This window comes from Dasypus novemcinctus, chromosome 2 (assembly GCF_030445035.2).
Source record: "Dasypus novemcinctus isolate mDasNov1 chromosome 2, mDasNov1.1.hap2, whole genome shotgun sequence".
NCBI lineage: Eukaryota > Metazoa > Chordata > Mammalia > Cingulata > Dasypodidae > Dasypus > Dasypus novemcinctus.
This window is the reverse complement of record NC_080674.1, coordinates 81,003,618-81,016,956: the sequence shown is the minus strand read 5'-3', so window position 1 is coordinate 81,016,956 and position 13,339 is coordinate 81,003,618. Positions and strand designations below refer to the sequence as shown.

Genomic DNA, 13,339 nt, shown 5'->3' with positions numbered 1-13,339 from the left:
GAAACTACATATTCAATAAGGGTCTAACACCCTAGTATATATTAATATAAAGAAACCCTGGGGACTTCCAGGAAGAGGGCAGACTAGAACGACACGGGACTCATTCCAGGAAGAGGGCAGACTAGAATGACACGGGACTCACTTCTCCAGAAAAAATTGCTGGAGGGAAGGCTGAAACAGCCTAAAAAAAGATCTTCTAGAGTTTAGGACATCAGGTGAAGGGAGGACACTGCCCAAAGGAGAGAAGGACAGAGGGAAATCAAGACAACAGAACTGTGAGTTGAAACCAGTGGCTCCTACTGCCAGCACCATCCCCCACACTAAAGGCATTTTAGAATTCTCGGGGCTCTGGGCCTGCAACTAGAGACAAAGTGGGCTCCAAGGATCTATTAACCCAGGAAAGGGGAAAGAGAGGGACACAGCCTAAGGATGACTCAGCTTCTGACTCGAAAGTTGTTCTGCTGTGTCCCAGAAGCCCTTTCAGGCCAGGTGGTTTGCACCATTGTTTGCCTTGGAGCCAACAAATGGATAAACCTTCCCAAACTCCTCCTCTACTAAGGGTCTGACATATTGTTGAAGACTCAGAGGGGAGAGGAAATCCTTCCAACCCAGGAAAAGGAAGGAGGCTGCCGGAGAAGGCTGGAGAACTTCTCACACAAAGTTTAAATTGCGGGTTCATTGCCTCCAGAGAGGAAGCTCTATCACATTGATACAGTGTGTGCTGCAACAAATACACTCCGGCCAGAAATTGAACTGAGGGCTGCAAAAGAGCGCCATCATCTGGCAGACCAAGGAACTGCACTCAAGAAAATTAAAATTAAGTAGGAGAGGAAAGCAGATTTGGCTCACCTGATGAGTGCATCCGCCTACCACATGGGAGGTCCAGGGTTCAAACCAAGGGCCTCATGACCCATGTGGTGAGCTGGCACATGCACAGTGCTGGTGCGTGCAAGGCACACCATGCCACATGGGGTATCCCCGCACAGGGAGCCCCACACACAAGGAGTGCACCCTGTAAGGAGAGCCAACCTGTATAAAAAAGCACAGCCTGCCCAGGAGCGCACACGTGGAAAGCTGACGCAGCAATATCACGCAACAAAAAGAGACAAAGATTCCCAATGCTGCCAACAAGAGTGCAAGCAGACACAGAAGAACACACAATGAATGCACAGAGGGAGCAGACAATGGGGGTGAAATAAATAAAAAATGAATCTTTATAAATAATAATAAGAGAGGCTTTTTCCAGCCTCTATATTCTCCCTCCCGAAGGCCCTAAGAAGTGACTCTACAACCAATTAATGAGTCTAGTGCCTAGTTTTGAGCAACTAGCAGGACTATCCTAACAATCCAGTCAAGCCAAGAAGTAAAGAGCACTGGTAACAAACAGCCTCTTGCCACTAAATCCCTACAAAAGAAAAAGAAATTGAGCGTCTGAGTAACTACATCCCAATCAGATGCCTAGATATCAGCAAAAAGTTACGAGCCATACTAAGAAAACAGAAGACATGGCCCAAAAAAAGGAATATATGAAAGCCTCTGAAGAGATGCACAATCTGAGAGAACTAATCAGTGAGAATGTGCACAAATTTTCAAAATCAAATTAAAAGACAATATGATCAAAGAGATAAATGACATCAAGAAGATACTGAGTGAGTGCAAAGAACAATCTGAAATCCTAAACAGAAAAGTAACAGAGCTCATGGGAACAAATGACAAAATACATGAGATCTAAAACACATTTGAGGCATACAAGAACAGACCAGAAATGACAGAAGAAAGAATAAGTGATATGGAAACAGAAGAGCTAAAACAGAAGAGAGAAAAGAATGGAAAAATTTGAGCAGGGGCTCAGAGAGTTGAATAAGAACACAAAACATAACAACATAAGTGTCATGGCAGTTCCAAAAGTAGAAGAAAAGGGAAAAGGGGCAGAAAGAGTATTTGAGGAAATCATAGCTGAAAATTTCCCAACACTCATGAAAGAAACGAACTTATATGTCAAAGAAGTGTACCGTACTCCAAATCAGAACACACCCGAATAGACCTACTCCAAGACACATTCTATTCAGAGTGTCAAATACCAAAGATAAAAAGAAAATTCTCAGAGCAGCAAGGGAAAAGCAAACCATCACATACAAAGGATGCCCAATAAGAATTAGCACAGATTTCTCTTCAGAAACCACGGAGGAAAGAAAGCAGTACTATGATACAATGAGGATACTAAAAGAGAAAAACTGCCAGCTGAGAATTCTTTATCAAGCAAAACTATCCTTCAAATATGAAGGCGAGTATAAAATATTCACAAACAGAAACTAAGAGAGTTTACAGAAAATATTAAAGGAAGCCTTAGAAACTGAAAGAAAAAGAAGGGAGAGACAGGCTAGAAGGGGAATATAAAAGAAAGAATAGCAGAAAGGATAACCAAAAGAGTAAAAAAACAGACAAAAATACGACATATAAGAATAAAATGGAGGAAGTAAACAGTGCCATTTATAGTAATATCATTGAATGTGAATGGATTAAACTCACCAATAAAAAAATACAGGCTGACAGAAAGGGAAAGAAAAATGAGTCACCCATATGCTGCTTATAAGAAACTCACCTTAGACCCAGGGATACAAACTGGCTGAAAGTGAAAGGTTAAAAAAAGATACTCCACATGAACAGTAACAAGAAAAGAACAGGGGTAGCTACACTAATATCAGACAAAACAGACTTTAAATGAAAAAAAGTTATAAGAGATACAGAAGGCCATTATTTATTAATAAAAGAGATAATCCACCAGGAAGATATGACTATCATAGATATATATGCACCAAACAAGGGTGCCCCAAAATACATGAGACATACTCTGGCAAAACTTAAGGGAAAAAGAGATATCTTTACAATAATTGTTGGAGACATGAACACCCCACTCACATCATTAGATAGAACTAGACAGAAGATCAACAAGGAAACAATGAACTTAAAAAATTTGATAAACAAGTTAGACCGAACAGACATACAGAACACTACGTCCAAATTCATGGGTGATACTTTCTTTTCAAGTGTCCATGGATCCTTATCCAGGACAGACCACATGTTAAAGCACAATGCAGCTCTCAATAAATATAAAAAGACTGAAATGATACAAAACACCTTCTCAAATCATAATGGAATGAAAATGGAAATCAATAATAGACAGAAAAAAAGAAAATTTGCAAATGTGTGGAGGCTGAACAACACACTCCTAAATAATCAGTGAGTCAAAGAAAAAATTGCAAATGAAATCAGTAAATATATAGAGACAAATGAAAATGAGAACACAACATATCAAAAATTATGGGATACAGTGAAGGTAGTCTTGAGAGGGAAATTTATAGCCCTAAATGCCTATATTAAAAAAGAAGAGCTAAACTCAAAGATTTAACTGAACAACTAGAGAAACTAGAAAAAGAACAGCAAACCAATCACAAAGCAAGCAGAAGGAAAGAAGGAAAGAAAAAAAAATTGGGGAAATAAATAAAATTGAGAACAAAAAAAAAAGAAAATAACAAAACCAAATGCTGGTTCTTTAAGATCAATAAAATTGACAGAACCCTAGCTAGACTAACAAAGAAAAAAAGAAGATACAAACAAATACAATCAGAAACAAGGGGGGGAGGGGAGAGTTACAATTGACCCCACAGAAATAAAAATCATAAGAGCATATTATAAGAAACTGTATGCCAACAAACTAGACAACCTAATGAAATGGACAAATTCCTAGAAATGCACAACCACCCTACACTGATGCTACAAGAAATACAAGAACTTAACACACCAATCACATTTAAGGAGACTGAATTCGTTATCAAAAATCTCCTATCAGGCGGCGGACTTGGCCCAGTGGTTAGGGTGTCCGTCTACCACATGGGAGGTTTGCGGTTCAAACCCTGGGCCTCCTTGACCGGTGTGGTGCTGGCCCATGTGCAGTGCTGATGTGCACAGGGAGTGCCCTGCCATGCAGAGGTGTTCCCTGCGTAGCCCCACGCGCAAGAAGTGTGCCCCATGGGGAGAGCCGCCCAGCACGAAAGAGAGTGCAGCCTGCCCAGGAATGGCACCGCACACACGGAGAGCTGACACAACAAGATGACGCAACCAAAAGAAACACAGATTCCCGTGCTGCTCACAATAACAGAAGCAGACAAAGAAGACAGAGCAAATAGACACAGAGAGCAGACAACCAGGGTGGGGTGGGAAAGGGGAGAGAAATAAATCTTTAAAAAAAAAAAAATCTCCCATCAAAGTAAAGTCCAGGACTTGATGGCTTCAAAGGTGAATTCTACCAAGCTTTTCTAAAAGAATTACCACCAATTCTGTTTAAACTCTTCCAAAAAACAGAAGAGGAGAAAAAATTTCCCAACATATTTTATGAAGCCAACATCACCCTAATATCAAAGTCAGTTAAAAATACTACAAAAAAAGAAAATTACAGACCAATCTCTCTAATGAACATAGATGTAAAAATTCTCCACAAAATACCTGAAAATCAAATTCGCAAATCAAATCCAACAGCATATCAAAAGACTTATACATCACGACCAACTTGGATTTATTCCTGGTATGCCAGCCTGGTTCAACATTAAGAAAGTCAATCAACGTAATATACTGCATTAACAAACTGAAGGGAAAAAACAACACATGATCATCTCAATCAATGCAGAAAAGGCATTTGACAAAATCCAGCATCCTTTTTTGATAAAACCACTTCAAAAAATTGAAATAAAAGGAAAATTCTTCAATATGATAAAAGGCATATATGAAAAACCCACAGCCAACATCATACTCATTGGAGAAAGGTTGAAAGCTTTCCCTCTAAGATCGGGAACAAGACAAGGATGCCCACTGTCATTATTGTTATTCAATATTGTACTAAGTTCTAGCTAAGGCAATTAGACAAGGAAAAAAAAAAGGCACCCAAATAGGAAAAGAGGAAGTAAAATTCTCACTATTTGCTCATGTCGTGATCCTGTACTTAGAAAATCCTGAAGTATACACGATAAAACTACTTGAGCAAATAAATGAGTTCAGCAAAGTGGAAGGATACAAGATAAACACACACAAATCAGTAATGTTTGTGTACACTAATGAACAGTGTGAGGAGGAAATCAGGGGGAGAAATCCATTTTAAATATCAACAAAAAGACTCAAATACCTAGGAATTAATTTAGCCAAAGAAGTATAGGACCTATATGCAGAAAACTACAAAACAATGCTAAAAAAAATTTTAAAGACCTAAACATTTGTAACAAATGAAAAGACATTCCATAATATAGATTCAATGCAGTACCAATGAAAATTCCAACAGCTTACTTTGTAGAATTAGAAAAGGCAATTACCAAATTCATTTGAAAGGGAAAGTGCACCCAAAAAGCCAAAAGCATTCTAAAAAAGAAGAGCAACATGGCAGCAAGTTCACTGCCTGACCTTGAAACATATTACAAAGCTACAGTGGTCAAAACAGCATGGTACTGACATAAAGATAAGACACATCAATCAGTGGAACAGAATTGAGAACCTGGAAATAAACCCTCACCTATACGGTTAACTGGATTTTGACAAACCTACCAAGTTAATGTTAAGGAGACAAAAGAGTATCTTCAACAAATGGTACTGGGACAACAGGAAATTTATAACCAAAACAATGAAAGAGTACCCCTATCTCACTCCCTATATAAGAATCACCTCAAAATGGATCAAAGACCTAAATATAAAAGCCAGGACCATAAAACAACTAGTAAAAAATGTAGGGAAACATCTTCAAGACCTTGTAGTAGTGGTGGTTTCTTGGACCTTATACCCAAAGCACATGCAACAAAAGAAAAAACAGATAAATGGGACCTCCTCAAAAGTCAATACTTTTGCACCTCCTAGAACTTTGTCAAAAGGGTGAAAAGGCAGCCAACTCAATGGGAGAAAATATTTGGAAATCACATATCCAATAAAGGCTTACTATCCAGAATATATAAAGAGATGTTATGACTGAACAATAAAAAGACAAACAACCCAATTTAAAAAATGGGCAAAAGACGTGAACAGACATTTGTCCAAAGAAGAAATACAAATGGCAAAAAAAAAAAAAATGAAGAAATGCTCAACATCAATAATGATTAAGGAAATGCAGATATCATTTCACACCTATCAGAATGGCTACTATTAAGACAGAGAACTACAAGTGTTGGAGAGGATGTGGAGAGACAGGAACACTTATCCACTGTTGGTAGGAATGAAAAATTATACAGCCATTGTGGAGGACTGTTTAACAGTTCTTAAAGATGAATATAGACTTGTCGTGTGGTCCTGCAATACCACTACTGGGTATATACCCCGAAGACCTGAGAACAGTGACATGAACAGACATCTGCACACCAATGTTCATAGCGGCATTATTCATGATTGCCAAAAGTTGTAAACAACTCGGGTATCCATCAACAGAAGAATGGATAAACAAACTGTGGTCCATTCACACAATGGAATATTATGCAGCTGTAAGAAGAAACAAAGACGTAAAGCATATGACAACATGGATGAATCTGGAAGATATTATGTTAGGTGAAGCAAGCAAGACACAAAAGGACAAACACTGTATGACTACACTAATATGAACCAAATATATTTGTAACATATTGTATGATTCAAAAAAAAATTTTATAGGTATCCTGTACATTTAATTGGGAAATGTATGTTTTTATTCAACTGTGTTTTCTTTTCAGTTTTTAATTGTTTATACTTTCAATTATTAAACATACAAAATAAAGCTAAAAAAAGTAAATTATGTAAATAAAAATGAAATTACTTAAGAAAAAAAAAAAGAAATACTACAACTCAATAATAAAAAGACAAACGACCTTTTCTAAAAAATGGGCAAGAGACTTGAACACTTTTCCAAAAAGTAAATGGGGATGGCTACAAAGCACATGAAAATATGCTCACCATTACTAGCTATTAGGGAATTGTAAATCAAAACTACAAGGCAACATTTGACACCTACTAGACTGGCTGCTATTGAAAAAAAAATAGAACTACAATGCTGGAGAGGATGTGGAGAAACAGAAATACTTATTCACTGCTGGTGGGAATGTAGAATGGTGCAACCACTGTGTAGGACACTTTAGCCACTCCTCAGAAGCTAAGTATAGAATTACCATATGATCCAGCAATCCCACTACAAGGTATATACCCAGAAGAATTGAAAGCAGGGACATGAACAGGAATATGCACACCATTGTTCACAGCAGCATTATTCACAATTGCCAAAAGATGGAAGCAACCCAAGTATCCAACAAAAGATGGATAAACAAAATGTGTGTGTGTATATATATATGATAGAATATTATTCAGCTTAAGAATGAACTAAGTATTGACACAACAACATGCATGAAGCTCAAGGATCTTATGTTACGTGAAATAAGCTAGACATGAAAGGACAAATATTGCGTGATCTCACTGACATAAACTAAGGATAGTGAGCAGACTCATGTACAGAGAGTCTAGAGATAGGTTACCAGGAGATAGAAAGGGAGTAGAAATTGGTGAGTCAATGCTTAATCTGTGCAAAATTTTTATTTAGGTTGATTGTAACAGTTTGGAAATAGAGGTGATGGGGGCACAATATATGAGTGTAATTAACAGCGCTGAAGTATGAATGTGAACATGGTTCAAAGGGGAAGTTTTGGGCCATCCATGGTAGTAGATGGAAAGCTCAAGGATAAAATGGACAACTACATAACCCAGTGAACTATGGGGTGGCCATAGATTGTGGTTAAGAATACAAATGTAAGAATGTTCTTTCAGGATCTATAACAAAAGTACTATAGTATAGGGTATTGATAGTGTGATTATATATGAGAAACAATGCACCTAAAACAGACTTCTGTGGGATATGAACGTATTTGTGCTGTCATAGGTATGGCTTCTTGATAGATAGAGGCCCACAGAGTAGCTAACAAAATATTAAACTTCTATCCTGGGAATGCCCTGCTACTTTCTCAAATAAAATGGCAAAAACCTCTGGAATATATAAACCATGCCTAATAAAACAGACCTATATGCCAAGCCCTTGATCTTAATGCTTATACTTATGAATCTTGTTCCTGTAAAAATGAAACTTAACCTAATTATCATTAATGCCTAAGCACTACCTCTAGAAAACCTTCTTTTTACTCAAATGTGACCTTTCTCTAACCCAAACTCAGAAATTAAACACAGTACCTTCTCTCTGATATGGTTTATGACTCCCAGAGATGAGCCTCCCTGGTACAAAGGGATTATTATCATATGCTAACCAATGTGCATTTGGAAATTGTTCTATATGATAATGGGATGACAGACACATTTGCCAAAGCCTATAAAATGGTGTAAAGTGCAAACCATAATGTAAACTATAGACTTTGGTTGGTAGCAATGCTACAATTTGGTTCATCAATTGTACCACACTAATATAAGACATTAATAACAGGGGAAACTATGTGTACAGGTTTGTGGGTAGGTCATTATGTGGGAATTCCCTATACTTTTGGTGTAATATTTCCGTAAATGCAAATCTAAAACTTCTCTAAAAATAAAAATTATTATTACGAAAAAATAAAGAGGGAAAATAAAGATGTAGCCTCTCAATATATAATCTAACATTGGCACTCAGCATGACTCGGCCATTACTTCCATGTCTCTCACTGGATATTGCTTTCAGTGTCACCATCGTCATTCAAATATATCTTTACTATTCTCCTCACGCCCCCTACATTTATCTTACTTTCTTTAGCAGATATCCTCACAGCAAAGATTACTAGGAAACGTGAGGATACAGGATCTGAAATTCCTCAGCTTTCTGATCCCAAACATACACACTAACCTATCTGAAAGAATCACATCTCTTTACCTCTCCTTTTAGAAAAGCTGGTCCCTTTCCCTTGTTCAAAGCTTATCCCTTAACCAATACTTATGTACCCAAGTCTTTGGTTACCTTAAAGGCACATCAATCTTTTGGTCTCCCTCCTATATTTTCAATCATCCCACTCTATTCCTTCCCCATAAACTATGACCAGGCAAAAAGTCTGACCCATCATTTGAAAAGTTTTCCTTTATCATATTTAGAATATCCACTTTAGGAAGGCAGAGTTGTTCTGGGTAACTTGGCAATGAAAGAGACTTTTTTTTTTAATATCCTGGGATTCCCCTTCTACAAAAAAAGATCAAACTAGGAAAATAAACTAATCAAAACAAAATATGGCCAACAAATACAACACAAATTAACAGATTGGATATCTGCTGAATAGAAACATTTCTTCTCTCCCAAAGGACTATTTAAGATGGTGATCTAATAGGTTTTTATAAGAAAACCACACAATCTAGCCAATTACTTAGAGACTGACAATATCAAATCGTATTACCTTAACCTGGAACAAATATACAAATACATTCCAGATGAGAGAAGACTTAAGAGAAATGTACCTATACGCAGAAATAAGACTTCTATTCCTTAAATTTAGAGAAACATTTCACATAGCTCAAAGTTCTTACAATTCTAAAAACAAACAAAAATAACTAGAATGTATAATATGAAATCTCCTTAGTTAAATAACAGGCATCAACTATTTAGGTCATAATAATCATACTAAACTGACTGCATAATGGCACTTCAGGAATTTTCTCTAGTCGATATTGTTTCATTCAGTGGCAAAATTAACACTTATCCTTCTATCTCAGCTGAGGCATGACCTCCTCAAATCGGCCTTACTTAAGCCCACAAATACATTATTATCCCAGCACCCTGTAATTTTCCTTCAAAGCACTTATCAATATGTACTTTTAAAAACTGTGATTTGCATGATTATTTTTTTAAAGGCTTTCCCTCTCACTATATCATATGTTCCATGGTAAAGAAACCACATATATTTAGCATACTCTTGTATCTCTCCTGCCTAGTATGTAATTAATACTCATAAATAGTTGCTGAATGCTAAATAAATACAAATTTTAATCTACTACAGAAATTCTGATTGTCATTCTTATTGCAGGTTGGTAAAAAGGAGAATCATGTCAATTTAACATGGAAGTTGGGTTAATTTGTAAGTACAGCTGTCACTGCAGAATTATAATATTCTTAAGAAAGAAAAAAAGCCCTCAACTTGGCTGCTGCATAAGAAGGACTCCTTATAGATCTAAGACAACTATAAATAAGCATGTGCATCCAGGGCTTCCTCTCAAGAAAGAAAAGAAATACTACCTTTGCAGTTTCTACCTTTTGGCTATTGTAATGCTGAAAAAAACAAACTCAACTGTCCATCAAGAGATGAATGGATAAACAAAATGTGGTACAGCCATGCAATGGAATATTACTCAGTCATAAAAAGAAATGAAATAATAATGCATGCTACAGCATGAATAAACGTTGAAAACATTATGCTAAGTGAGATACAGTAGAAATAAAGGAACAAATACTTTATGATTCCACTTACATGAAATACCTAGAATGGGCAAATTCAGAGAGAAAGAAAGTACATTAGAGCTACCAAGAGTTGGGGGTGGGGGAAGAAAGGCAGAAATGGGGAGTTATTGTTTGATAAAGATTTTCTGTGTGGGGTGATACAAGTTTTGGGAATATCTGACAGTGGTAATATTTGTATAATACTGTGAATGTAATTAATGCCATTGAATTGTACAATTAAAAGTGGTTAAAATGGCAAATTTGTTTTATATATATATACAAAACCACAATCATAAAAAAATTTAATCAATAAATACCATATGACACAGCAATTTCACTCCTAGGTATAAAACCAGAAGAAATGAAAACATACATCTGCTTAAAAAACTTGATATTGGGGATTGAATATAGCTGAGTGTTTGAGCATGTGCTTTCCATGTACAAGGTCCTGGGTTCAATCCCCAACACCCCCTAAAAAAAAAAAAAAAGACTTGTATACACATGTTCATGGTGGCAATATTTATAACAGCCAAAAAGTTGAAACAATGCAAATGTCCATTAACTGACGAATAAACAATGTGGTATATCCATATAATGACATATTATTCGGCCATAAAAAGGAATGAAGTACTGATACATGCTGTAACATGGAGAAACCTTGAAAGCACCATGCTAAGTGAAAGAAACCAGACACAAAAGGCCACATTTTTTATAATTCCATTTATATGAAATGTCCAGAATAGACAAATCCATAGAGATAGACAATAGATTAGTGGTCACCAGGGACTAATGGAGAAGAGGACAGGGATGGTGAATGACTGTTACTGAGTACAGTCTCTTTTGGTGGTGATGAAAATGTTTTCAAATTAGACAGAGATGATATTTGTGCAACCTTGTGAATATACTAAAAACCATAAATTATATATTATAGAAAGGTAAATTTTATAATTTTTGACAGAATCTGTACTTCAATTTAAAAAAGCAATGATAGAATAAATAATAGAACTAAGGAATTCTGAAATGCAAAAACAAAAATTATAAACCACAGGAGTGCAAATAGTTATATTATTAAATACTTCTCAATTACCTAGGTGTTGGGTTTCTTTTTCTTTCTTTCTTTTATGAAATAGATGAAGGACAGGAGGACGGGGAAGAATAAGTTTCTAATATTGAGTGTTGAATTACACATTTCCCAATCCCGACAATGTCATTTTGAAGAATAATTATTTAAATAATTCCATTTCATTTCTTTTAAAATGCTGTTTACAAATGTTTAGATGAAGTCTTCTAGATTATTTCACTTTGAATATACTACTTCCTCCAGTGACTTTTGGATTCTCTATTTTTTGACATTCAAACTCTCATGATAAATAGAAATATACCAAATAAAATCCTTTTCAACATTTTATTACAAAAACTATCTGAAAACTAATTTTCTTATAATAAGTAACAACAGAGTTCTCTACACTAAAAAAATCAAATGATATAAGCTCTAATTCCAGTTTTTTATGAATCAGGGAAAATCTGAGTTCATAAGCTATACATAAAACAGCATACAAAAATCAAATATTTAGACAGAAAACTGAGTTGAATAGTATTTTAAACAGTGCATAAAAGGGCATGTTCCACTTAATCCAGAATATTAGATATTTCTGATACTTTTAACATATTATTTTAACTTCTCAAAATGCAAAACTGAAATCTGTATTATTTTTACCTTATCTTTGGCCTCAGGCAGTGTGATTTCTCTAGGTTCTAAAAATGGTATTTCTCGAAAAGGTGGAACACATCTGACTATATCTGGTACATAGTGAGCATGAAACAATGGTGGCATTGAGTATCTTCGTTCACCTGATAAAGGCACTATCTGGTTAACTACAGTTGGCTCTTGGTGGGGTGAATGGAAACGCTGTCGTTTACCATCAAGAGGAAGGTTTTTTTCATCACTTAATCTCCTGAAAACAAGAAATATACTTTAGTGATAAGATATAACTTTCCAATTACAAATAGAAAACAATTAAAAATATGTAAATATCATAACAGAAAAGGGCAATATTATAACTCTTTCAGCAAGACTGTAGTATTAGCTCTACATGGATTTTACATGAAACTATTCATTTTCAACACAAGAAATGTCCCTCAACATCTTAGAGTAAGTAGTAGTAATGCATATAGAAAACACAAAATGATATGTATATATTGAGGTTAGTCACTTGCATTTAAACTATCAGTGTTTTCATCACAGCAATGAACACTTTGCACCCAAGTTTCTGTTTATAGAACCACTAAGAACAAAAGATCCAAACTCTAATGTAAGGAGGATAGGGTTGGTAAGCTCACTGATATATATATATATATATATATATATATATATATAAAGGGTACCTTGAATCAACCTATGTTCTGGCTGTTAGGTAGGAAAGCTCTAATTAGGAGATATATAATTTATTTCAAAAAAAGCTAACAGACATTGAACACAATTAATTTGAAAGCAAACTGCACTTCAGATAATAGTATTATATTAACATCAAAAGTCTTGGGCATGATCAATGTATTTTGGGTGCAAAGGAGAATATCCTTATTTTTAGGAAGAATATACTGAAGTGTTTTGGAAGAAAGTAAAAGAATATAAAAAATTTCACGCATAAAGCTCAGGAGGAAAAAAGAGGTGTGGAGGTGGGGAGAGAGAACCAAATATAGCAAAACCAATGAATTAGGTAAAAGGTACCAAGGAGTTCACTGTACTGTTGTTTAAGCTTTTCTGGAGCTTTAAAAATTTTCAAAACAAAAAGTTGAGGTGAAATAATTAAATAATAAATAATTGTTAGAAAAAAACGATATATACTTCATTTTTATATTGCTGTTCACCTGGGTCATACTTTATGTGACATA

At 35.5% G+C, this 13,339-nt stretch overlaps 1 protein-coding gene across 9 annotated transcripts in view; it reads right to left on the bottom strand.

Moving 5' to 3' along the window:
- Window positions 1-13,339, bottom strand: part of TENT2 (terminal nucleotidyltransferase 2) — a 66,041-nt gene that overhangs the window by 42,911 nt on the left and 9,791 nt on the right. For all 9 annotated transcript variants that reach the window (XM_058275380.1, XM_058275387.1, XM_058275371.2 and 6 more), the window contains one exon: window positions 12,165-12,402. In XM_058275380.1, the coding sequence (XP_058131363.1) occupies window positions 12,165-12,402 (238 nt within the window). The remainder of the gene's footprint in view (window positions 1-12,164; window positions 12,403-13,339) is intronic.